We start from the raw sequence: 23262 nt of genomic DNA, 5'->3' as shown, positions 1-23262 counted from the left end.
AGTAAGTTGAGTTTTCCAGTGTGGAAAATATGCAATATATGTATATGCAATGTATTGGAAGATGGTATGTGTCTTGGTGAACTCTTACGTTGCTGTTCATAAGGGTGTACTGAAATAATTGCTGTTCATACTGCAGTCTGTCATGCTGGTCATTTTTTTGATGTGTGTGTTCTCTCATTTTTATCACTTCCTACTCATTGAGTTGCATGAATAAGCATTAAAAGGGTGTGGGAAGGACATGCTGTAATATCACTTTCACTATGCCGTAATATCATGTATTGTTTGTGCTACTTTATAATCTTATCTAATGCACAGGTTTTGAAAAAAGTATCTGACATTTTTGGCTATAAAAGTATAGAAGACTTCATGACATCACATTTAGACTATTTGGTGGTGGAGTGGCTGAAAATAAATGACAGTGGATACAACCTGTCTGCCTTTCCTTACGTTCTTCTGAGCTATACTAGCCTTGAGGAATTCTACAGGTAAGTTTGCTATATGAAAGCAGTTTATCTAGATTTATTTACAATTATGACATAGGGTTTCAAATTTCTAAATGTAGTTATGCATCAAGATTTTATTGTAGGAAAACGTATTTAGAGCTTTTCTAATGTATTTCTAGTATCTTGTATACTATAGTTATGCTGCAAAGATTTTTTGTGTAGTAGTAGCTAGACAATAATTACAAGTTTAGTCATAGAGGAATCTAGTAGGGGAATGGTATTTGTTTTATTATGCTTGAGATTTTTTCAAAAATATAATTCAAGGACATTCTGGAAATGTATTTACTACATGTAGGTCTTGTTACAAAGTTTTGGTTCCACACTTGGTCATTAGAAGTCAATTTGAAGATGTGAAATCACTGGCCAACAAGATTGAAAAAGACTGGAGGCAGGTTTTGGCAGACTGTTTTCCAAAGATACTTGTGAATATCCTCCCGTATTTTGCCTATCAAAGCCATGGAAAGAGTGAAGTAGCAGAGCAAAGAGATACAGCTTCTAAAGTGTATGACGTGCTTAAGGATGAAGACTGCTTAGGGAAACAGGTATCAGTTTCAAATGTGTAAATTAAGTTGTATGACTTGAAAGAAACTTTTATATATATAAAAATGTAAAATAATTAAAGTTTATAGATACGAGATTATTGTTGTAATACAGCCAAGCTAGCTGAATGTGTATCCCAGATGTTTCAAGTAATTGGGATTCAATAGTATCTTTCAGGCAGACAGTATCTGAAGTATAATTTATTTCAGAATGTGATAAAAAGAAGTTTAATTATACAAGCCTGAGTTCCCCTGTTATGTATCTCTTTATGTAAGTCATGTTTTCCTCTTAAAATATTTTTAATACTTTCTGAAGGCTCTCCTTCTTCCCCAGAGGCAGACTATACAGAATGAGAAGTAAGATTAATCTTACTTTTATTTTTTATTTTTATTTTGCTAGGGAAGCAATTGTTCTACCTGTGACTGTCATAGGTAAGACCTACCCAGGTGTAATTTCTGAATAAATTGTATGTTTTGGCTAATTCAACAAATACAGAATCCCGGCAAGAAAAGATGGGTTTTCACAGAAGGGAAAAAAAAGTGTTAAATTATTTTAGCTATTTTTTTTCTTGCTAAAATACTATTTTTCCTCCTCTAGGAAATTGACAGTTTATCTCATAATAATTTATCAGAAATTGTGGTTGAACTGTTGATGACCTTACATGAGCCACCTAATGAGGAGGGTGAAGGGTCTCATCTGAGTAAATACATAGGGTAGGTATTTGTAGATCTTTAAAAATTTGTAGATTTTTTTATGTATTTGTATAACATTGTGTATGGGTGTATGTGTATAACATTGTGCATTAAAATGTGCCCTTCAGGCATAAGAAGAGGTATCTTTGAAGCTGAGAATCAGTGGACTTTATTTTCATTAGTGATGATACATCGTGTGCATCCTTTCTAAATAGTTATTCTGTGTTATCAATAAAGGGGAATCTCTCTATAATATGTCAGTTAATGGAAAGAATAAATAGGTGGGCAAGAGAATTCCATTGTATGTTGATAAGCTCTGGACTATGGCAATGTTGGATTAGATCAGTTTAAACTAGGAAGGAAAGCCACCCTGTAAAATTTTACTTGCTGTAAAATTAGCCAGGTTTTAATGACTATAATTTCAAGTCATTCTTTCAAAGGTCTGTAAATATTTAGAAGTCAGAAGTGAAACTGAACCTTTTCTTAGCAGTTCCTATAGTGGCTGCTCTTGCCCTTGGTAAGAAAATTGCTTAAACAATGCTGGATTAACTAATTTCTAGCTAATAGAAATATTTGAATGCCAAAAATAGTTTCATTTTCATTTTTAGATTTTCCTCCAAGGTACCTGTGGTGGTTTTACTCGTGTGGGCGGCTGAGCTCCACCACAACCGCTTTCTCACTCCCCCTCCTCAAAGAGGAACGGGGAGAAAATACGATGAAAAGGGCTCAAGGGTTGAGATAAGGACGAGGAGATCGCACAGTAATTATTGTGACGGGCAAAACAGACTCAGCATAGGGAGATAGTAAGATTTATTGCCTATTACTAACAAGCTAGATAAACGAGAAACAAAGGAAAGAAACCAAAGGCACCTTCCCCCGCATCCACCCTCTTCCACCTCCTCCCCCTGAGCAGCGCAGGGGAACAGGGGAATGGGGGTTGTCGTCAGTCTATAGCACTTCTTCGCCGCCGCTCCTTCTCGGTCACTCTCGTCCCCTGTGCTGTGGGGTCCCTCCCACGGGATGCAGTCCTTGCCGAACTGATCCAGCGTGGGCTGCCCACAGGCAGCAGCTCTTCAAGAACTGCTCCGGATATGGGTCCATACCACTGGGTCCATCCCTCAGGAGCGAACTGCTCCACCCTGGGTCCCCCACGGGCAGCAGCTCCTGCCAGGTCACCTGCTCCTGCGTGGTCTCCTCTCCACGGGCTACAGGTCCGGCCCGGAATCTGCTCCGGCAGGGGTCTTCCACAGGCCGCAGCCTCCATCGGTGCAGGTCCACCTGCTCCACCGTGGTCTCCTCCACGGGCTGCAGGGTGGAACCCTGCTCCACCGTGGTACTCCATGGGCTGCAGGGGGACAGCCTGCTTCACCATGGTCCTCACCACAGGCCGCAGGGGACTTCTGCTCTGGCACCTGGAGCACCTCTCTCCCTGCTTCACTGACCTTGGTGCCTGCAAGGCTGTTCCTCACTCCTCTCACTCTCCCAGCTGCTGTGTGGCACAGCGTTTTTTTTTCCCTGTCTTAGATATGCTCTCACAGAGGCGCGAAACAACATCGCTTATTGGCTCAGCTCTGGTCAGCAGTGGGGCCCTTACCTAACATGGGGCAGCTTCTAGATCCTTCTCACAGAAGCCACCCCTGCAGCCCCCTGCTACCAAAACCTTGCCACGTAAACCCACTACAGTACCTTATATTAGACTTTTTTTTTTTTTGTAGCAAAATGATCTTTCAAAAAAAGAATAAAAGAGTGTTAAGGAGAAATGAGACCTTGGAAACTGCCTTATAGGGGCAACAGAGTTAAAACTAAGAAGTGTGTCACTCTGTTTGATGTTTTGAGAGCTTCTCACTTATTGAAAGCAGAAAGGATTTCCTAGCAGTTACCCATCTATTCCATGAGACTTATTTCATTTAACACATGGGGTTTGATTCTTGAAAAAAAAAAGCCTCTTATTTATTCATTCAGGGAACTGGATCCTTCGCCTAATCCTCCTCATTTTCCATCTTACGTGATTAAGGCAACCTTGGACTATATTAGCAGCTGTCATAAAAGCAAATTAAAAAGTCTTGTAGCCGTTCTTACTAAAAGCCCTGTAAGTATGTAAAGTATGTAATAATGACTTTTTTTTTTTCCTTTAGAATATAAAATTCATTTTATGGGTACATTTAAATTTAGTTAGACATTTTCATCATGTATATTTGAGGAAAAAATACAAACTTGACACATTTTTGTTCTCTTTTTTGCCTTGTGAAAAGGAGGAAGTCCTAAGTTCCGGGGTATGGTAACCTTACAAAAATTCCAGGGCTTAGAGTATAATTGCGTTATATAATGCATATACAGTAATGTATAAATGGAATTGTATTAAAGGCTGGGGAAATGTCTGTATACCAGATACAATTCAGATGTAATTTATTTATTTGGCATATGTCTGAAAAACATTCTAAAGTAATTATGTTTGGACAGTTTTTTTCTAATTACTGTCTACAATTCAGATGTTAAAGTTAGCTTCCCTTAATGACAGTGTGAAATTCTGTAGTCTGTCGTATTTTCAGACATTTGATTTTCTGTCGTTAATAGCAAATAGGAAGGTGTATAAAATGATGCAGCATAGGCGTATTCCAGTCTTCTAACATAATTCCTTAGAAACTTATCTTTACAAAGATAATGCTATTTTATTGCATATGTTGTGAAGAACACAGCTTACTTTGCCCATCCATAAAGAATCTAAAAATAAGAAAAAAAAATAATGAAGCATGTTTGTATAAAGCTTTTAAGTGTCAAAGTTAGTACTGCCAGCCAGTGGAATAAATTCTTTAAATCTTTTTAACCTCTTTGTCCATATATATATGTCTCCCTATTGTTTAGCTTTTTTTTTTTTCTTGATATAAAGTGTATCTCTGTTGGCATTATGAATGATCTTTTTATTCATAGTTCTATTTATTTTTAGGATTCATTCCAGAAAATTCTTCTAGCCCTTTGTAAACATGCATCAGATACAAACAACGTCTACAAGAGACACAGAGTTCTTATAATATATCATTTCTTCGTTAGTCTGTTACTTAAAGAGATAAAAGATGGTTTAGGAGGAGCATGGGCTTTTGTCCTCCGTGATGTAATTTATACCCTGATTCACCACATCAACAGCAGGTAAATATGACAATTACATCATGGTTGTCATATCTGTGTTCCCTTGTTCTTGTAACCTTGCCTGTCTGTATTGCTGGTAGATTTGAATTCATTTGTAGAAAGAATTGAAATTTCCAGAAACACTTAAATTGCTTTTATTTGATAATTTTGGAATTTAAATTAAAAACTCATTCTAAATGGCGGACTGCTTTGTGCTGTCCTTGTATTTACATATTCACTGTACTGCAGAATTTTATATTTATAGTAGGCTATCAAATTATAGAAACTTAAAGTGTTAGGAGATTTTGGTGACAAAAAGGCTGTTTGGGAATTGAAAGTATCCTTCCGTAGAACAGAAGATACCTTGTAGGGAAAGTAGAACTAGACTCTTCCTAGAGGCGCACAGTGAAAAGACAAGGGGTAGCAGCTGCCAAATTGCAATACAGGAAGTTCTCGTTGGGTATATGGAGAAAGATTTTCACTGTGAGAATAGTCAAATACAGGTTTGCTATTTATTCTCCATCCAAGGAATCACAGAATCACAGAATTGTAGAGGTTGGAAGGGACCTCAAGAGATCATCGGGTCCAACCCCCCTGCCAAAGCAGGTTCCTTAGAGAATGTGTCAGAATTCAGCTCAACAAAGCCCTGGGGAGCTGATCTGACTTTGAAGCTGGGCCTGCTTCTGACAGGAAGCTGGACTTCATAATCCCAGAAGTCCTTTGAAACCCAAATCTTTTTTTTTTTTTTTTTTTTTTTAAACTAATGGCTGGTTATGTGAAAGGGAAGAGGGTGCAGAAGGTATGTTTTCCACTTTATGTTTCTGTCAAAATTGTTCTGGCAAACAGTAATCTTAAAGCCTTTTAATTTTTTAAATTTTTTTCCCTTTTGGAAATGTATTCTTCTGTATGCTTTTTACTTGATTTTTAAAGTGTTTCAGTCAATTTGTGTATTCTTCAGTTCTCCTTTATCTCCTGAGCTAAATCCTTAGAGCCTTGATAATTTTTAAGTTTAGAATCAAATTTTCCCATAAAGATTATTCATATTCCTCCTTTTCCTCTATTCTTCCCTGTTGTGTAATAGCTTAATACTTGAGACAATGGCAATTTGTATTTCTTTAATTTTTTTGTTTCCTGTGGCAGACCTGTTATCAGAGACATATCCGTGCGCAGCTTCTCACTCTGTTGTGATCTTCTTCATCATGTTTGCCACACAGCAGTTACATGTTGCAATGATGCTCTAGGGAGCCACCTCCACGTTATTGTAGGAACACTAACACCTCTTGCTGTGGACCAACCTAAGATTCAGCAACAGGTAGTTGTTTGTATTTATTCCTTGTCTGTTAGCTTTTAAGTTTATGTTCACTTCATAAAAGCAATACTTTAATTAGTGTTCAATTTCAGTTCCTTTTTTCTATGCTTCGTAAGTACACAAAGCAATAACATCGTAATGTTATTTGGCATGTAACTCTATACCTTTAATTGTTTAGGTAAAAATGTCTCTACTTCTGGTATTTCTGTGTTCTGTATTTGTAATTCCTATGGCTTTAAGCAGTGATGGAGATGTATTCCATCATAATTGTTGAGGTTACTTTCTAATGTGAGTGATACTTTCTAATTCTCTGTTTACTTAACCTATTAAACAGTTCTCTTTTTAGTTCTTAAAGAGCTTTAATGCTGTCCTTATGCCTTTCATGTCTTTGAATTTCTGCGTTGGTTTCTGTCGAATATGAAAGAGGTATAAAACCTTCAGGGTAAGTTTCAGAAAAAATGTTCTCAGTAGAGAAGAGACACCAAACCAGTGATACCACTAAAGAAAAAGAAAGAGAGAACATAGGTATATGTAAACTGCTGGTGATGGCAAGTTGGTTACAAGAGATCAAGTAGCCAAGCAGTTACCTACAAAGCTCTCACCTTGCCATAGCCACACTGCTTCTTGCCTTGTGGAAGATTTCACAGGAAATACAATGGAGACCTTTGGAAGGGGAAGCTGTTTAGAAGACAAAGAAATAGGTGCAGAGAACAGATGTCAGTGGTTCAGCTGTTTATTGATTAAATTGATACTAAAATATATTTAACACTTCATCCTTAACAAAGAAATGAAGCAGTTTCTATTGTGTGACAAGCCTTGTTTTCCTTCTGGTGATAACTTGTACGTGTGGTCCACTAGAGATGGAAATATAGTTAGATTCAGTGACTTCTAATCTGTAGCTGAAGGTGAGAAAAGAGTATGCTTCTTGCACTTTAGTCCTCACACTTGCCTTCTAGCTTAATCTGGTGACATTGTACCATGTGTACCTTCATGGTTGCAGTGTAGCGTGCAGTACAGTGACCTCTTAATGCTTCCAATTCAACTGTAGAGCTACACTGGTTCAGCTCATAATAACCCAGCAACTTTTTTCCCAGCCCAGTGGTCACCAACCTGATGTTTTATAATATCTCTGTGCAAATAATTTTACATACACAGCTGCGAAAGCAACATGTCAGGGCATCCCTGGGCAGAAACAAAGTGGGGAGGACAGAAATTTCTCCAAATTCAAACTGCTATCATATATGAAATCTTCTGATGTTTCCTGCAGGGACGTCCTTCCTCTAGTGATGACTTTTCAGTTTCTTCTATTTATTTTCCTTCCAGCATTGAATGGAAGCTAGTCAATCATTTTCAAATAAATACGAGCGTCCAAACAAAAACCTCATCATTTAGATTGTAGATCTTGAAAGCTGCCTGTATTGAATATCCAGTTGCATTCATTAGTTAGTAAGTAAAGCACAAAAAAAAGCATTTTTCAGATAAAATGTGTTATCCCTTATGCAAGCATTTATTTAAGTTGTAGATCTGCTGTGAAACAAATTCTGCCAGAGTTCAGAGGTTTGGACAGTAAATCATTATTTTTAGGCATTTGTTGGAATTTCAAATTACTGACACTACATAGTAGAAATTAAAAATTTGTAGATATAATAGAAATAGTAGAAATTTAAAAGGTCCCAGTAACATCAAAAGGCCTGCTTGGGTGTAGTGTGTTGCTAAATCATACTCAATATTGTATTGACCAATAGTTGAAATTAGCTTCATCAAAAGACAGGATAAAACTGCAGGTTGTGATAATAAACACTTTGATATCAGTTAGGGAAGAGGCAATAGCAAAAACTCCTTTTTAGAGTATATCTGTGATTTCCCTATGCCTCTGAAAATTTTACAAATTCTGATAGTGTAAATGAATTATCTTACCAAGTTTTTTATAGTGTTCTCAGTTCATTGAAACTAAGAGAAATGCAGACTTTATAACCTAAAGAAATATGGCTCAAAAGTGATTCTCTTTTTTACTTTTCATTTACTTTTATGTTCAGGTCCTAGGCTTATTGAAGTATCTGGTGATAGACAATAAGGATAATGAAAATCTGTACCATGCAATCAAACGCTTAGATCCTTTTCCTGAATATTCCGCTTTTAAAGATTTGCGAACAACTCAGCAGAAGATAAAATACAGTAAAGGACCATATTCTCTTTTGGAGGTAATTACATTTTCAATTATATCTCATGGTGTAGTGGTTTTTGCAATAAAAAACTTTTAAAAGAAAAATAGTTTTTGAACTATGTATAGCTGAGAAAGATTTAAATTAGATGTGAATCATTTTTATTGCCGGTTTCAGAAACTGAGGTATTTCTAGGTCTCCATGCTTATTTTGCATCTATTAATCTCCACGTTGTGGACTGCTGTGTACCGCTTCTTTACTTGAAGCCTTTATATGTGTGTAAAATGTGCTTAATACAAACTGTTGTTTTGCAGGAAATGAATCACTTTCTCTCAGTTAGTGCTTGTGATTCACTGCCCTTAACACGACTTGAAGGACTGTATGATTTACGCAAACAGTTGGAACGATATAAAGATCAGATGAAGGATCTCCTGAAAATTTTCCAGGGTACAGACATCTGATTATGTGTTTTATTTCATCTGTATCTGGTTTTATATGTGTAACAGTTTAATCCTATTCTAATTTGACATTGAATGATTTATTTTGTGTCCTGTTTTTGGTATGTTTAGCAATGTAACCTTATTGTAATTTCACATGCAGAGTAGAATGGCATGTATTATTGATGCAAAATCTGAAATATCTCCTGCAAAGCATGTTATAAATATTCTGTGAAGTGTTACATGACAGACAGGGTAAAATGCCCATATAGCTCTTGGAGTGGGGCATACATTATTGTGAATGACGGGGATAATGTATAAGTATATTGTTATATGGCTGCTTAATGAATTTTCTTGTATATGAGTCTCCCTGCTCCTTTACAATTACATTTAAGTAGCTTCATTACTAAAACTAGATTTTAGAAAGGCGTAGTGTGTTAGAAAATAAATCTCACAAACGTTTGAAAATAATAGGATTTAGCTTAGTTGAACCTTGCCATATCCCAGTGTTCTCGTTTAGCTCCCAGTCCAAACCCAATTCCTTCCTATTTTGGATTTCAGATGTTTCTAACAAGGCAATTTCATTTTTCTCCTCAAATCTGCATCTGCTTGTCTTACTGAATGACTGGAATATAAAAAGAGCTGATGTAATTTTCTGTAGATAAATGAAGAGTAAAATTTGAGGAAGAACAATCCTCTGTCCTAGGCCGTAAGTGCATTATGTCCACATCTTGAATATCATTTACAGTTTCAGTCTCAAACTTCTGCTTGAAAAAGGTGTTTGTAAAAAGCCAACAAGTTTGTGTGAAAAACCTTGCGTCAGAGTAGAACTTGAACAATCTCGGCCTTGTAAGCTTAAAAAGGATTGAGTAGGAACAGAGGTCTGTGAACTGCTGAATGGTATGAGGAAGCTGAGTAGGGAGCAGCTATTACCACTTTTAACAGTGCAAGAACAGATTAAGTTCTGTGGCAGCACTTATAGAAAAAGAGAAATTTTCATGTGTTTTGTTTTGTTTTTCTTTCTGAATGATAGAAAAACCAGAAGATTCTGTAATAGTGAAACTGGTGGTGAGCTTACTGCAGCTGTCCAAGAAGGCATTTAATCATGCAGGTGAAAAAGCAGTGCTGGGTAAGTTAATGAGTCCCACAGATCTCGTAGGGCTGTCATTGCAAACAAAGAATTGAAACTGTGGCTGTTCTCAATGTTAATTCCCACTGGTATTTTGCCTTTGCTGATAGAGGTAACCATCATTAGAATGGTTAGAATGAATCTTCTTTTCAGTCAGGCATACAACAACTTAGACTAATAATGTAAATTTAAATCAGTTTAGACCCTAGTCTCTTCTATACTCGACATCTGCCATTATATGGGTCACTGTAGTAGGTTGAAAAATAGTAAGAAAAATGGAAGAGAACTTACCTGAAAATTTGAAAGGCATATTTTAGTGGAAATCAAAATAATTGTTATCCATCTTAAAGCCTCTCATGTATTATTAAAATTATTCTCACCGTTTATGTTGGAGCACCTGATTAATGTTTGGTCCAATGTACCAATGTCAAAATCCAAATCTGCTCTTCCGCAAGTGGGAATTCCTTCCATGAAGGTGATGTTTACTGAGATAAGATGTCTAAAACGGCTAGATACACAAGTAATGAGAACATTTGCCTTAATATATATTTTTGTCTAAAGTACTAATAACCTATGATTGCAATTGCAGCTCACATTGACTTCAGTATGATACAGCACTCTTCAGCACCTCTGCAAGCTGTGTGTTTCAGCCTTTTCTGCATTGTGTTTCCGTAGATGATTTGTTAAACTTACTCCAAAATACAACCTGTGTATCTTCAGTTTGTTCTTTATTTGCTCTGGTTGTTAAAAGCAATATTGTAGAAGATGGAAATGTTGTCAAGCGTGGCAAGTAGAAAGGAAAAAACAGGGAAATAAATATTGGTTCCTTTCTAATGAAAATTAATATCCCCCTCTTTTAGAAACCGTGTTCAAAGTCAAGGTCATTTTTTTCCTTGTATGTAGTCTTGAGTTTTTATAAAATATTTTCTTTGTTTAGAAAGCAAATGATGAAAACATCGATGAATCATTTTAAGTAAAATGCAGGTAGTATTTATATGCTGCATTTGCAGGCTTCTCTGTTTGTGTTTATCATACTCTTAGGGCATGAAAAAATGATTTCCCTTAGTGGCTGTGATTCTGACCTTTTGCACTTCCCTGATTTGGACACAAGCAAAAATAAAATCCGTGTCTGATTTAATCTGCAAAATCCAGAGCCATATACACTTTGAGAAAATTGAATTAGAAAGCATAACTGTATTATTTATGAGGATTAAGCTGTGAAACATGCATGTGATTTTAATCATAAAGCTCCTCAAGTGATTATTTATAAATGTGTGCAGCTTTTGACCTCATAATAATCTCCGAGTTCTAAAAATGGTTTATACTAATTGACTAGTCGCAACATTTTTTAGGGTTAGACCTTGTTTTAGTGTGTGTAAAAATATAAAATTACCTTCATTTGCAGAGGCTGTTGGAAGTTGCTTGGGAGAAATAGGTCCCATGGATTTCTCTACCATAGCTCTTCGGCATGCTGAAAATGCACTGGATTCTAAAGCAGTGGACTTACTTGAAGATAAAAAGCTTCAGTGTGTCTTTATAATGTTAACTCAAATAAATACTGCTTTAACAGATAATTGGTGAGTATATTTATTTATTTAATTTATTTAGTCCAAAGCTTAATAGGGGCCATTAAGCTGTGCGTTGTTCATATCTGAGTAGCACCTCTGAAAGTGCATTTGGATCATGCCTGTTAACACCATGTGCTTCCTCAAGGTTCAGATTACTTATCCAATCAAGCTAGAAATTGTCTAATTAAACTTGAACCAGAGAATCTCTTCTGTGCTGTAGAGGATAGTGATGTTGTAGAGTAAATAGTGAGGCTTTGCTTTATAACAAGGTATGGGATGGTGTATTTTCAGGTTGGAAATGAGGAGACATTTCTTCTCGGAAAGAGCAGTCAGGCATTGGGACGGGTTGCCCAGGGAGGTGGTGGAGTCACCGTCCCTGGGGGTGTTCAAGGAAAGGTTGGACGTGGTGCTTAGGGACATGGTTTAGTGGGTGACATTGGTGGTAGGGGCATCGTTGGACCAAATGATCTTGGAGGGCTTTTCCAACCTTAATGATTCTATGCTTCTATTCTATGATTCTATGATCCTAGTCACGAAGATTTTTTGATTTGATGCACATGTTGTTAGATTGTGGAATTCTTTGTCTTGTATGTTTATAAAGATGATTTTTAAAATAAAATAGCTGAATGAAGTTATTAATAATGACATTCTATATGTTATTCTTTCAGTATTGATGTTAGAGCTGCTGCTGTTTCCTGTTTGAAAAACATATTAGCCACCAAGTCTGGCACTGAATTTTGGGAAGTTTATAAAAAAAGAGGTGATCCCATGTTAATCTATCTACAGCCTTTCAGAATGTCTAGGAAAAAGGTACTTCTTCTAATATAGCTTATTTATGTGACATGAGGGGTAGGGAAAGCATAGAAATAAATATAAAAAAGTAAATTTGAAAATATTTTTGAGATCATCTTTGTTGAATCCAAGGGTTGGCCTTTTCATCTGTCTGATTGCAGATGTTGCTGCTTTTTTACATCTCCTGTTTTACCTTTCTGTTTCAGTACCTGGGGCTTCTTCAGATAGGAAATTTCCAATTTGATGTTAGAAAGCTGTGTGCTTTCATTACTAGACAGATGATTTCTGTTTACCTGCTTAGAAATCTAATGCATTCTTTCTCAAGATTCAATCATTTGATGCAAAAACCTGGTGGAAGATAAGTCAGAAAAAAGGTTGCGTAATTAATCATAAATCAGATATTTCCTGATTTTCAAACTTTTAATTTACAACCTAAATATGCTGTCTAATGTGGCCTTGTTGATGTTATCTGTAAAATTTTAATATTAATACTTTCAGATTTCCTTGTAAAACTTTACATTTGCATGAACAGTCGGTATTTTCAATCAATTCATGCACAGTCAATATTTAATGTGTTTTAATCTGTGCAAATTGCAGTATGTTTTTTAAATGCTGCATTTGTTTATATTTGCAATATATATTTTTCTGTTCTAGCTTTTTGAACTACCAACTAACAATTCAGAGGCTTCTTTAGAAACTTTGGATGACGCAAACCTGTGGCTTCCTCTGGGAGAAAGTCATGAGACCTGGATCAAGAGCCTGACCCGTTCAATACTGGACAGTGGAGGTGTACAAAATGAAGTTCTCCAGTTAATGAAGCCACTGTGTGAGGTGAGCTGAATTATACACAGACTTCTGTGGGCTGTTATGCACAAAATTATATGATTACTCAGGTTGATAACAAATAGTAATTTCTGTTGTTAAGTTACTACTTAACAGTAAATCAAATACTTCATAGTCAGGATACTGCACATATTTTATGTGCACATATATATTCACATTCTTGAATACAAGATTTGAGAGAGAACTGCAATCAGTTGAACTATGTGTGACTAAACTGAATACTAGTATAGCCATATTGAGTGTTATACATTTTTGTATATTACATGTTCATTCTTAAACATTACATGTTTGTTTTGAATAGTTTTGAGTTTTGTGTCTAAATTTGATACATTTTAGTTTTTAGTTTTGTTGTACAGTAAGACAGTAGAATAGCTGTTAGGCTTTTTGAGTTTGTTATAAACTGAGAAAAAAAGGGCTTTTGGTTCTTTTTCTTAGCAGCTGTTCCCTAATTGTATTCTAGGTGAAAACAGACTTGTGTCAAACTTTGCTTCCATACCTGATTCATGATATCCTTCTTCATGATTCAAATGAATCTTGGCGAAATCTTTTGTCAGTTCATGTCCAAAAGTTTTTTACAGCCTGTTGCAGATTTGTCTCTTCTAGTAGATCAGCTACACCACCAAGTTCTGACTCAGGTAATGTCACAGTATTTTTCTTTCAGTGAGAAGAGGGATCCTGATTGTAAAAAAGTATCTTCTTCTGACTTCAAATACATGATGCGTACTTGTAGGCAGATAGAATTTTAGAAACTTCTGTCCAGTTGTTTAATCAGTGGAGGTATCTGTCATTTTGAAGCTTTTCATTGAAAAGACCCAAGTGGTTTCTTCTGTATATCTCCTTTTATTACTCACAACTGGATAATGTTTATTGCTTGCTGAATTCAGATGTGATCCAGTGTTGTATGCTGCAAGACTAAGACTTGGACTGTCTCTTAAAATCGCAAATTGGCAGTTAAATTTCTTTCTTACTCAAACACAAATGAATAAAGTCATTTTTCACCTAGTTTTTCCCCTTGGAAAAAAGATTAATAACCCTTGCTTGAACATCTGCCTTATGTTGATAATGGTCTCCCTATATATTAAAAAGACTTGTTCCATTCCAGAAGAATGAAAGGAAACTGTAATCCAAAATAACTGTAGCTGAGTTTGAGTAAATGCACTAACTTCCATTCAAAAGAAAGTACTGCTTTGGTAAATTGAAGTAGACAGAGGGCTGTTGGACCTTCTTTTAGCCTGAGAATAGAAGTTTGAATTGCTTTGTCTGGCTGGAGTGTACCTTCTAATCCAGCTGACTAGTGTCTTTCCAGATTAGATTGTGATTGGAGTGAGCAGAAATTTGTGTAAAAACATCTCCGTTATTATACAGCGGGAGTAGTCTAATATGACTGAACTCATTTTCAGGAGCTGAAATCGTATATTTCTCTTACTTGTGCGTGGCCCTTAACACAAATACAGTAACTTCAGATTAATCCTTCTTTTTTTTTTTTTTTTTTTTTGTGCAGTAGCTACTCTGCCATATCTTCCATATCTTCTGTGACTTACATATCTTCTGGTGATAAAAAATCACCAAAGGAATCAGTCTGTAAAATGTCTTGTAGCCTCTTTACAAGAAAGTCACACAAGCTTTGGGTTGCTGAAGAGGTGAAAGGAAGCCTTCATTTTACACTAAGGCTGCTCTAAATGAGGCTAATATTTTAAGGCTCAATGTAAAATACATGAGGTGTATTTTAAGGTACTTTTCATAGGTGCTGCCTAGTGTAGCTAGGAAGACTAGATCAGTATCCTTTCACATAGGTACCAAACTGTTCCCTCAATAAAGATATATTGTTGTCCTGCTTTGGAAGATAAAAGAGGAATAGCAATTACCTGTTTCCTTCCTGTAAGCAGTCAGGGAAACTACTGCACAATTTTTTGCTCAGATATACAGAGTAAACCAAAATGTTCTATGAAAAATATGGATTTTCTAAGTTCTCTAAACTTCCAGTTAGTTCAGGGACACGTGTAAGCAAATGATAGAGGTCTCTTGAAGCATTGTCATTCTATGCAACGGATCTTACTGAAACAGTAAATGCAATATGAAGGACACTGTTATGACACAAGTCCCATTATTTTCTTTTTTTTGAAATATACATCCTAGAGCAAGAAAACCAGGTTTTCAGAAGTCTGGATAAAGTATCTCGACGAACCATGCTTGCTGTTGTTAATTACTTAAGAAGGCAAAAGAGGTGAATTATGGCTTTCCAAAATGTTGCTTAACTTTAATTATGACTGTTTTAAGGTCTGTTGATGTTCTAGATTAAGAAAGAAAAAATGGATAGAGAACGCTGCTTAAAAGAATAAAGATCTAGTAATAACCTTACATTTATTATAGAATAATATGGCTAGCTTTAAATGATATTAACTATGCTGAAAGAGTTTTCTGAAAACTTCTTGCATGATAAACTTCTTATGGTATGGGGTTGGGGTTGGGGAGCTAAGGTAGATTTAGCCTTTGAAAGGCTTTATAGTTGAGTTGGATTTATTTTGTTTAATGTTAAGTCTGTTACAACAGTATTAAAGTCTCTATTTAATCAGATCTGTTTCAGGTACAGTTTTTGATGACAGTTTCTGGCTAGATCTGAATTATCTTGAGGTTGCTGTAGCAGCACAGTCGTGTGCTGCTCACTTCACAGCCTTGCTCTATGCAGAAATCTACGCAGACAAGATAAATATAGACAAACAGCAGGAAAGGTACAAGGCTTGAGGATTTCAGTTTCTTGACATTTCTAGTAAAATGGATCATGTTTTATGTTTCCCAGTAGTGTTTTGTTATGTAAAAAGCTATGGAAACTTTAAAATAAATGCTTAGGCATGTGTACTGACCTTGAAAATACTCTATTAGTTCTTCAAAGTGATCCCAACCTTGCTAGTTTGCTAGCTATGGCACACTTGAAATTGTGGCATTTTAATTACTAACCGGAAAGTGTGCTTTGTGTGTGTGTTCTGGAGGAAGTTAGTTCAAGCTAATGCTTCTGGATACCAAGAAGTATTTAGTCTCATTTTCCAAAAGGAACACTTTTCAGATTTTATTTCAGGAAATTAATAGTGTGCTACTGGTCAAATTATGTCCAAAAGTGAAACAAGGGGGAAAGAAACCACAGAACCTTGATCAGAATTGCACGGTTTTAACTTTCATAATTTTATAATTTCTAGTGTAAAACTGATCTTCTATTGATCTATGTAGAGGGAACTTTCTTATATAATGCACAATTACCTTTTATCTTCTAGTCTAACAAGATCCAAATATGGAACTAATTTACTAGCTTTGGTTTTGCAACAAATAAATCTAGTCAGTGAACATATATCAAAAGTATGGTTGTAAGCACAGATATTGTACAGTTGCTTTTATTGTTTCACAGAAGAGAGCATTCCTGCTTCAGGCATTCAGAAAAACACATTAGCAATTTGATTTAATAAAAATTAAACATTACAGTTGTTCCCTCCTCTCCACCCCCCCCCCCCCAAAAAAAAAGAAAACAAACTACAAAGCATTGATGTTGAAATCCCTTGATGTTGATATTCTTGTTTCTACTTTGCCATTCTGGTAAATGCCATTCTGCCATTTTGAATAACTTGGGAATGTGACAGGCTCGATCTTGTATTTAGTGTATGTACCCCTTAATTCTAAAGTGTTTTTTCAGCATTACTTTAATTCTTTGTGTGAAATTTCATTTAACTTTACTGGTTCAAACATTTCTTGTAGGTCTTCTTTTAAAAAAGCTAAAAGTTTGACATTTGAAGAAGAAAGTCAAAGAACAGCTATTACTATTCTGAATGAAAAAAGTAAAGAAACTGGCATAAGCTTACAGGTATATATGTTTGTGTGCTTAATAATCTGCAAACCTTCTTATATAATTACAATTAGCAGTAGGTCTTGTCTGAGCTGAAGGCTGTATTTGAAAGTTCTACCTATGCTCTAATTCAAAGTGAACTCAGTGGCCTTGACAGACAAGTTAAATCAAGTATTAGTTCATATGAAACACTGACAGGTAAATTTTCAGTCACAGCAAAACAGACTTTGTTCCCCAAAAGAACCGACCTTATGGTGGTAACCAGCAAAGTAGTTTTTTTTGTTTGTTTATTTTGTCAGAGAGAAATGCTTATTAAAAATCAGTGAGCTGGTGTAGCAAGTTACAGTAATCACAACCATAGTAGCGTGGTCCCTACAAGTCTTATTTAATATATAAAATCTGATTCAATAGCCTTGTCTAAGTTATATTTTTCCTTAGTTCATTATTCCAGAGCTGCATTTTTTTTAATATCGTAGCAGAGAAATTAGGTGGTCCTGAAGAGTTTCGCTACACTACAGAATTTTTCTTTCTGTGATGATAACAGGCTCAGATATTGCATAAAGGAGAATTAAGCAATGATAACAATGTTAATGGAAGGTACCTTTATTTATAAATTTACATCGTATGTATAAAACTCGCTTGAACTAGTTCCAAGAGAGGTAATTCTTTGTTTCGTGGTCTTTGTTCTAGGATCTTCTCATGGACATATATAAAAGCATTGGAGAGCCTGACAGTCTCTATGGCTGTGGTGGAGGAAGAATGTTACAGCCATTAGCACGGTATAACTTGTTAATGGTCTTATGTTCTGTAAGTAATTGATTTCATTTCCTAGCAAGGAACTTAAATTGAAAACTTCTTAACTTACAATAGGATAAGAACATATGAGCACGAAGCAGTATGGGAAAAAGCTCTTCTAACGTATGACCTTGAGGCAACCCTCTCTCCATCTACTTGCCACGCAGGGATAATAGAGGTAATTATATTTTGTAATAGGAAATACATGTAGCAATTGATATCCATTGTACTGTGTAAAGTTATTCATACTAAAACCAAAATTGTTTTAGGACAAAGAAATCTCTTCAGTTATCAAGTTCAGTCCTCTCATTATAGGTAGCCAAACCGCATGATACAAGACAAATCAGCATTTGTCTGAAAACACCAAGGCTTACTGTCCTTTTGTCACTCACCCATAATCCCTATTTTGGGTCATGAATTTTGTGAAATATTTAAAAATATTTTTCCATTTTATACAAATTTTGGGTAGCTCCTAAAATGATGAGATATAAAAAGTAATACAACTGGTTATTTTTGTCATCTCATTATTTAAACATCTACATTACAGCAACTGTGTTACTGGAACTTGTATTTCTCATGAAATAAATACATAGAATTGGTGTTGTCTTGTTTTAATGTCTTAAAATATGTTGCTTTTTTACCCTTTTTTTTTGCTTTTTTTGTGATACTAAATTATTTAGTGTTACTGTTAGACATAATGGCTGCACATGTAACCTAGATAAGTGATCACAGTTATAAAGTTATAATGGTCTTCGAATAGATAGGAATTAAAAAGTTGTAGGAAACTTTTTCAAATCTCCACTAGGAAAAATAGTTCACTAGGAAGTAAAACCAGTTTTGGCTTACTACTCACAAATGATGGAATGGAGAAATGTCAGCAGATAGTTCATTTTGAACAGATCATAGAAATTTTGTTTCAAGGGATGCCAGCCACAGTAGCAATGAAATAATTTTCCAAGGTGATTGGTATTAGATGTGTGATTTAATAGTTATCTTATTGAAAGTTTTTTTGTGCTGCATTTAGAAATACTTTTGGTTCTATCTTACCTGCGAAGGTTTCTTTGTCACCAAAGGCAAAACAAATACTTTTAAAAAACAATTCAGTTTATCAAAGGAGGAAAAGCAACTTTTAGTAATTTTGTTAATTACAGGCTTTGCAGAATTTTGGGCTTTGCCACACTCTTTCCATGTATCTAAAAGGACTGAAACATGAAAACACCGAGCGGTGTGCAGAACTACAGGAAATACAATACCAGGCAGCGTGGAGGAATATGCAGTGGGACCAAATCTCTTCTGTCATGTAAATCAATTTATTTTTTTCATAGTTCTGTAAGTGAAAGGCAACTGTTTCAGTTCCAAGCAAAAAAAAAAAAAGACATTAGAATATAATTTCTGGGTTGCAAGTCACCTACTTTATTTTAATCATTGAATTGAAAATCTGTTGTTTTCACTTGGACCTGTTCTGTTTGCACATCACTTTGGTATCCTCAATAACTATGCAGTTGATTCTTCTTTTTGTTTGTTCATAACTCTCCCTTAATGCTCTTCCTAAGTGAAGTTTTACACTTTTTACTCATATAGTAAACGTGTCTTAATTATGTATGAGGGATAGATACTTTTTAATGTTTAATGTATAAACAAATGGGAAGGATAATAGTAAGCCATGAGAGGTCTTCAAAAACTGAATTAGAAAAAAAAACAAACAGCAGTGTTGATTCATGGCTACTGTATTGTAAGAAGCAATCTCTTCCCTTGTGTCATGTTCTATACCTAGCATTAGTTATTTCATATGACTGGTCAGGATATAATCACAGAATGGCTGAGGTTGGAAGGAACCTCTGGGGGTCATCTGGTCCAACCCACTGCTCAAGCAGAGACACCTCCAGCAGGTTGCCCAGCACCATGTTCAAACAACTTTTGAGTATGTCCAAGGAGGAGACTCAACAACCTCTCTGGGCAGCCTTTGCCACTGCTTTGTCACCCACGCGATATAGAAGTGCTCCCTGATGTTCAGAAGGAACCTCCTGCGTTCCGGTTTGTCCTGGCACTGGGCCTCTCTGAAATTAGCATGGCTCTGTCTTCATTACACCCTCCTTTCAGGTATTTTTCCCCATGTAACAACTAGTCCTAGGTGATGAGTGATTGTAGCAGGAGACCCTCTTCTGAGAGGTACGGAGGTGCCCGTCTGCCAACCCGACCCACTCTTGAGGGAAGCCTGCTGCTTCCTGGGGGCTTGTATCAGGGATGTCACCAAGAGACTGCCAAGCCTTGTATAACCTAAGGACTATTATCCGCTGCTGTTGTTTCATGTGGGCACCAGTAATGCAGCCAGGAGTAGTCTGAGGAGTATCAAGAGGCATTACAGAGCCCTGGGAGCGGCAGTAAAGGACTTGGGAGCAGAGGCAGTTTTTTCATCAGTCCTCCCAGTCAAAGGGAAGGGGATTGAAAGGGCCAGTCGAATCTGGCAAACAGATGGTTACAGGACTGGTGCCTCAGCTACTTAGACCATGGGATTCGTTTTGAGAAACCTGGTCTGCTGGGGGCTGATGGGGTCCACCTGTCAGAGAAGGGGAAGAGCATCTTCGGCCATAGAGCAACTGACATCATCTACCTGGACCTGTGCAAAGCATTTGACGCTGCCCTCCATTATATCCTTGTCTCAAGGTAAAACAAGTAAACAGAAATTGTTTAGTCTGAGGGTGGTAAGGCACAGGAACAGGTTGCCCAGAGAAGTTGTTGAAGCTCTTGAAGTGCTTAAGGTCAAGTTGGACAGGGCTTTGAGCAACCTGTGGAAGGTGTCCCTGCCTATGGCATGGGGGTTAGAACTAGATGATCTATAAGGTCCCTTCCAACCCAACCCAATCTGTAATTCTATGATTTATAAACATTGATGAGATCCCTCTGAGCCTCCTCTTCTCCAGGTTGAACAGTCCCAGTTCTCTCAGCCTCTCCTCATAGGAGAGATTCTCCAGTCCCTTCATCATATTGGTGGCCCTCCATTGGACTCTTTCTAGTACATCCAGATCCCTCTTGTACTGGGGGGCCAAGAACTGGACTCAGTACTCCAGGAGCAGCCTCACCAACGCTGAGTAGAGAGGCAGGATCACTACCTTTGACCTGCTGGTGATACTTTACGTAATGCAGCCAAGAATATCATCAGCCTTCTTAGCAGCAAGAGCACGTTGTTGACTGATGTTCAGCTTGGTGTCCACCAGGACCTCCAGGTCCTGTTCTGCATGCTGGGTGGCCCCCGAGCATGCACTGGTGCATGTGTTTGTTCTTCCCCAGGTGCAGGACTCTGCACTTACCCCTGTTGAACTTCATGAGATATTTGTAAGCCCACCCTGCCAGCCTGTCAAGGTCCTTCTGGATGGCAGCATTGCCTTCTGGTGAATCAGCCACTCGCCCCAGTTTTGTGTCATGTGCAAATATCATGTGAACTCTATTCCTTCCTAGCACAGCTACATCATTTCACACTTGGGGAGGAATATATTCAGTACGTTTTGATAAAAGCACAAGTAGCACTATGGGTTCTTCAGTGACTCCATCTGCATTAACTTTGAGTAGTTGAAAGAATGGAGGATAGAGAAATGGATCTGAATACACTCCAGGTGCATTCACATCCTCTTCTACTTCCCTATCGTAGGGTGGTTGTTTAGAAGCACTGGGAAGACTTCACAGACATCATATCCTGTTGAAGGCCGTATGTCATGCCACAATCAGAACAAACTTCATATAGGTGGGCTCGTATAGGTGTACGAATAGGGAGATGCTACTCTAAGATTTTGTAGTTGTGTGCACAAACCTTTTAGGCAACTAAGATACTCATCTTTAATACAAGAGCAGAAAAAGCAACGTATAAGATAGAGAATGGGATGGTAAGGAAGAGGAGGATCAAGGAGAAGAAAGAAAAGCGAAATGGGTAAAACAGAGAAATGTGGATAGAGGGAGTGGATACAGAAAATGAATTTGAACACCAGCCTTATGATTTTCAATATTTTTTTTCCATTTAAAAAATATTTCTGAAGTTAAATGTAAAAAATTGTTGATTATAGTTGAAGATGCATACATCCCATATCTTTCAGCATAATGCCTTGAGAATTGTTAGGATTAACTTTTTATTGTGATGTTGTTTTTGTCTTATTATTATATAATTGTGAACATATTCTCCAGTATTCCAAACATTTTGACAATTACTGTTTTTTCTTTGTTTTAAAAGAACAGATTGTGTTTATAAAATACTAAATTACTTTGAAATGTAAAGGGTTACATTGTAATTTTTTATGACCTGAAACAGCAGTTCATCCAGCCACAGAAAAATGTACTGGTAAAATATTCATCATAAAGATAAAATTGAATGCTTTGCAGAGAATTACAATTTCCTTTTCATTTTTATGTTATTTTTGTTTTATTTTTTTCTTTAAGAGATGAGACAGGAGGATTGGGGTACCACAAGTCATTGTATGATGCTCTTCAGTCTTTACGAGATAAGGAATTCTCTGTTTTTTATGACACTCTTAAAGACGCAAGGTAAGAAAAAAAAAAAAAACGAAAGGAAAAGAAAACCAGCTGTGTCAACATTCTGCTCGTATAGAAAGGGGCAGGGGGAAGGCAGAGGGGGAAGGAGAGATGGTAGTCACAAGTTACGTATAAAAGACTTGTGGTGGTTTTGTGGGCTTAAATGAAGACTCATTCATAGAATAAAATCAGTTCTTCTGGTCTGCAACTTAAATTCTATTATTTTTTTAACATGAATTTATCTTTTGTGCATATACAATTTGCATGTTAGTTGAGGTTCATTTCTAGTATGCATTTTTTACTTAGCAGTCCTCTGAAATGGATTTGAATGCTTTCTTGTCTTTTTCAAGTCAGTTATAACACGTGCTTTGGAGTTTATAAATATGTTTATCATGTTTTCACTTATTGACAAACTTAATTTTTTGAACTTTAATGGTATTACAAAATAATTCCAGACAGAATAGATTTGCTGTTTTATTTCTTCTCACTGTGGAAATTATGTTATGGATATTCGGAATTCTTTGTGGATATTGGAAGAAAATATTTCTCTGTTAAATCCATAGGGTGAATGAAGTGGAAGAGCTATGCAGAGGCAGTCTCGAGTCTGTGTATTCTTTATATCCAACTCTTTGCAGGCTACAGCTAATTGGAGAGTTGGAAAATATAGGTCCGGTATTTTCCAGGTATTTTTTAAGCATTGTTTTATACTGCTTTTTCAGTTTTCTGTATGTTTGATAATCGAGTCTAGCACACAAATAAAATGACTTCATCAAATTTTATTCCTGGACATCTCACATTCCATCTTAAAAACTGTATGAATTTTATCTTTAGGACAGGAAGACGAATCCAGATCCTCTTTATTTCCAGACTGGATTTATTCCTGGTCTAATTTTAATTACTTGATACTATAGCAATATTGTATTTTAAATAATTTTTTTCTTTCCTTTGTTTTGAGTTCCCTTGGTTTGCTAAAAATGACTGAGTCATCCTCCACTAGTTTCCTTTCTGACACTGTTTTCTAT

General features: G+C 36.4%; 1 protein-coding gene across 5 annotated transcripts in view; it reads left to right on the top strand.

Annotated features, from left to right (window-relative positions):
* The window catches only part of ATM (ATM serine/threonine kinase), a 76827-nt gene that overhangs the window by 29885 nt on the left and 23680 nt on the right, over window positions 1–23262 (top strand). For 4 of the 5 annotated variants that reach the window (XM_040544094.1, XM_040544096.1, XM_040544095.1 and 1 more), the window contains 21 exons: window positions 316–485; window positions 799–1045; window positions 1641–1756; window positions 3698–3824; window positions 4680–4879; window positions 5999–6170; window positions 8204–8368; window positions 8644–8776; window positions 9800–9895; window positions 11301–11472; window positions 12132–12273; window positions 12910–13086; window positions 13559–13733; window positions 15235–15322; window positions 15672–15827; window positions 16840–16945; window positions 17618–17706; window positions 17798–17900; window positions 18874–19022; window positions 22148–22252; window positions 22804–22923. In XM_040544094.1, the coding sequence (XP_040400028.1) occupies window positions 316–485; window positions 799–1045; window positions 1641–1756; window positions 3698–3824; window positions 4680–4879; window positions 5999–6170; window positions 8204–8368; window positions 8644–8776; window positions 9800–9895; window positions 11301–11472; window positions 12132–12273; window positions 12910–13086; window positions 13559–13733; window positions 15235–15322; window positions 15672–15827; window positions 16840–16945; window positions 17618–17706; window positions 17798–17900; window positions 18874–19022; window positions 22148–22252; window positions 22804–22923 (3008 nt within the window). Of the gene's footprint in view, window positions 1–315; window positions 486–798; window positions 1046–1640; window positions 1757–3697; window positions 3825–4679; window positions 4880–5998; window positions 6171–8203; window positions 8369–8643; window positions 8777–9799; window positions 9896–11300; window positions 11473–12131; window positions 12274–12909; window positions 13087–13558; window positions 13734–15234; window positions 15323–15671; window positions 15829–16839; window positions 16946–17617; window positions 17707–17797; window positions 17901–18873; window positions 19023–22147; window positions 22253–22803; window positions 22924–23262 lie in introns of all 5 variants that reach the window. The other variant, XM_040544097.1, reaches the window with a different exon arrangement.

Source organism: Cygnus olor, chromosome 1 (genome assembly GCF_009769625.2).
Source record: "Cygnus olor isolate bCygOlo1 chromosome 1, bCygOlo1.pri.v2, whole genome shotgun sequence".
NCBI classification, from domain to species: domain Eukaryota; kingdom Metazoa; phylum Chordata; class Aves; order Anseriformes; family Anatidae; genus Cygnus; species Cygnus olor.
The sequence above is the reverse complement of the archived record's forward strand: the minus strand, read 5'-3'. Positions and strand labels throughout refer to the sequence as shown.